We start from the raw sequence: 2029 nt of genomic DNA, 5'->3' as shown, positions 1-2029 counted from the left end.
GTGAGAAACCTACATGTTAAAGCATCTGTATATTCACAATAAAAGGTGGCATTTCTTTCCATATTTTTCTTATTCTCTCAGTACTTTCCAACTTCTCTAATATTATATTATTTTCTGCTGCTGGTGAGTATTTTTGCCAGCAGGAGAGCGTGCGTGGGATTGACTGTGAACATGCAGCGACTACGTTCATAGTAATTAAGGAACATGTGGCTCACTCTGGTTCCCTCTCTGTACCCACCGTGACATCAGTACTGCATCCCTCCATCCATCCAACTTACCCTCATCCCTTCACCCCCAACCCTTCAACCCTCATCCCCAACCCCTCAACCTTCATCCCTTCAGCCCTACCTTTCAACCCTTAGCCCTCATCCCTTCATCCCCAACCCTCATCCCTTCATCCCCAGTCTTTCGACCCTCAACCCTCATCCCTTCATCCCGAACCCTCATCCTTTCATCCCCAACCCATCGACCATCATCCCTTTATCCGTCTTTCGACCCTCAACCCTCATCCTTTCATCCCCAACCCCTCAACCTTCATTCCCAACTCCCTCAACTGTCATCTCTTCACCCCCAAACCCTCAACTCTCATCCCTTCATCCCAAACCCATCGACCATCATCCCTTCATCCCCAGTCTTTCGACCCTCAACCCTCATCCCTTCATTCCTAACCCTTCGATCCCCATCGCTTCATCCACAACTCCTTAACCAACAGCTCTCATCCCTTCACCCCTACCCTTCAACCCTCATCCCCAACCCTCATCCCTTCATCCCCAACCCCTCAACCTTCATCCCTTCAGCCCTACCTTTCAACCCTTAGCCCTCATCCCTTCATCCCCAACCCTCATCCCTTCATCCCCAGTCTTTCGACCCTCAACCCTCATCCCTTCATCCCCAACCCATCGACCATCATCCCTTTATCCCGTCTTTCGACCCTCAACCCTCATCCCTTCATCCCCAACCCTCATCCTTTCATCCCCAACCCCTCAACCTTCATTCCCAACTCCCTCAACTGTCATCTCTTCACCCCCAAACCCTCAACTCTCATCCCTTCATCCCAAACCCATCGACCATCATCCCTTCATCCCCAGTCTTTCGACCCTCAACCCTCATCCCTTCATTCCTAACCCTTCGACCCCCATCGCTTCATCCACAACTCCTTAACCAACAGCTCTCATCCCTTCACCCCTACCCTTCAACCCTCATCTCTCCGTCCCTTCATCCCTCCACCACTGACCCTTCTACCATCGTCACTCAGCTCTGCCAAAAGTGAGAAACCTGCATGTTAAAGCATCTGTATATTCACAATAAAAGGTGGCATTTCTTTCCATATGTTTCTTATTCTCTCAGTACTTTTCCAACTTCTCTAATATTATATTATTTTCTGTTGCTGGTGAGTATTTTTGCCAGCAGGAGAGCGTGCGTGGGATTGACTGTGAACATGCAGCGACTACGTTCATAGTAATTAAGGAACATGTGGCTCACTGATATGTATTTCAATCATTTTTTCCGACAATAATATACACCATTCTGACATGCCGTGTGTTACTAATGACGTTAAAGCTGGAGCTTTCACCCATAATAGTGTGACACTTATGGGTGCCAGCATGCACAACAACAATAGGACCCTGATACTGAAGCAACTCAATGGAATTCAGCCATTATCATCATTCATTTTTATTATTTACACCTGTGCTTTCCTACTTTAATAAGACTATTGAGGTTTTAAACACAGGTAAATTAGTTACATCAGTCTTTGGCAACACAGATATGGACAGTTGAGGCCTTAAAAAATAAAATAAATTGAAACAGATGTTGTGGTTTTCGACCGGTCCTGTGTTTCCACTACTTCTGAAGAACCAGGTAGATCATGCAGCTCAGACCCATGAGGGATAAAAACCTTACTCAGACTCACTCTGACCAGTCTCACACTAACTCTGCTTTCCAAAAACTAATCAGACTAAGCCTATGTGGAACATTGGAGAGAATAAACTCAAAGCCAACGTGGATAATAATGTTATCTGGCCTTAAA

General features: G+C 46.2%; 1 protein-coding gene across 1 annotated transcript in view; it reads left to right on the top strand.

The window, feature by feature from the left end:
* LOC133992655 (uncharacterized) overlaps positions 1–1124 on the top strand; it is a 2348-nt gene extending 1224 nt beyond the window's left edge. The window contains exons 2-3 of the mRNA XM_062431341.1: positions 343–684; positions 798–1124. Of these exons, the coding sequence (XP_062287325.1) occupies positions 343–684; positions 798–1124 (669 nt within the window). The remainder of the gene's footprint in view (positions 1–342; positions 685–797) is intronic.
* Positions 1125–2029: the final 905 nt, after the last annotated feature.

Source organism: Scomber scombrus, chromosome 13, assembly GCF_963691925.1.
Source record: "Scomber scombrus chromosome 13, fScoSco1.1, whole genome shotgun sequence".
Lineage (NCBI taxonomy): Eukaryota > Metazoa > Chordata > Actinopteri > Scombriformes > Scombridae > Scomber > Scomber scombrus.
Note: the sequence above shows the minus strand (reverse complement) of the source record. Positions and strands in the feature narration are given on the sequence as shown.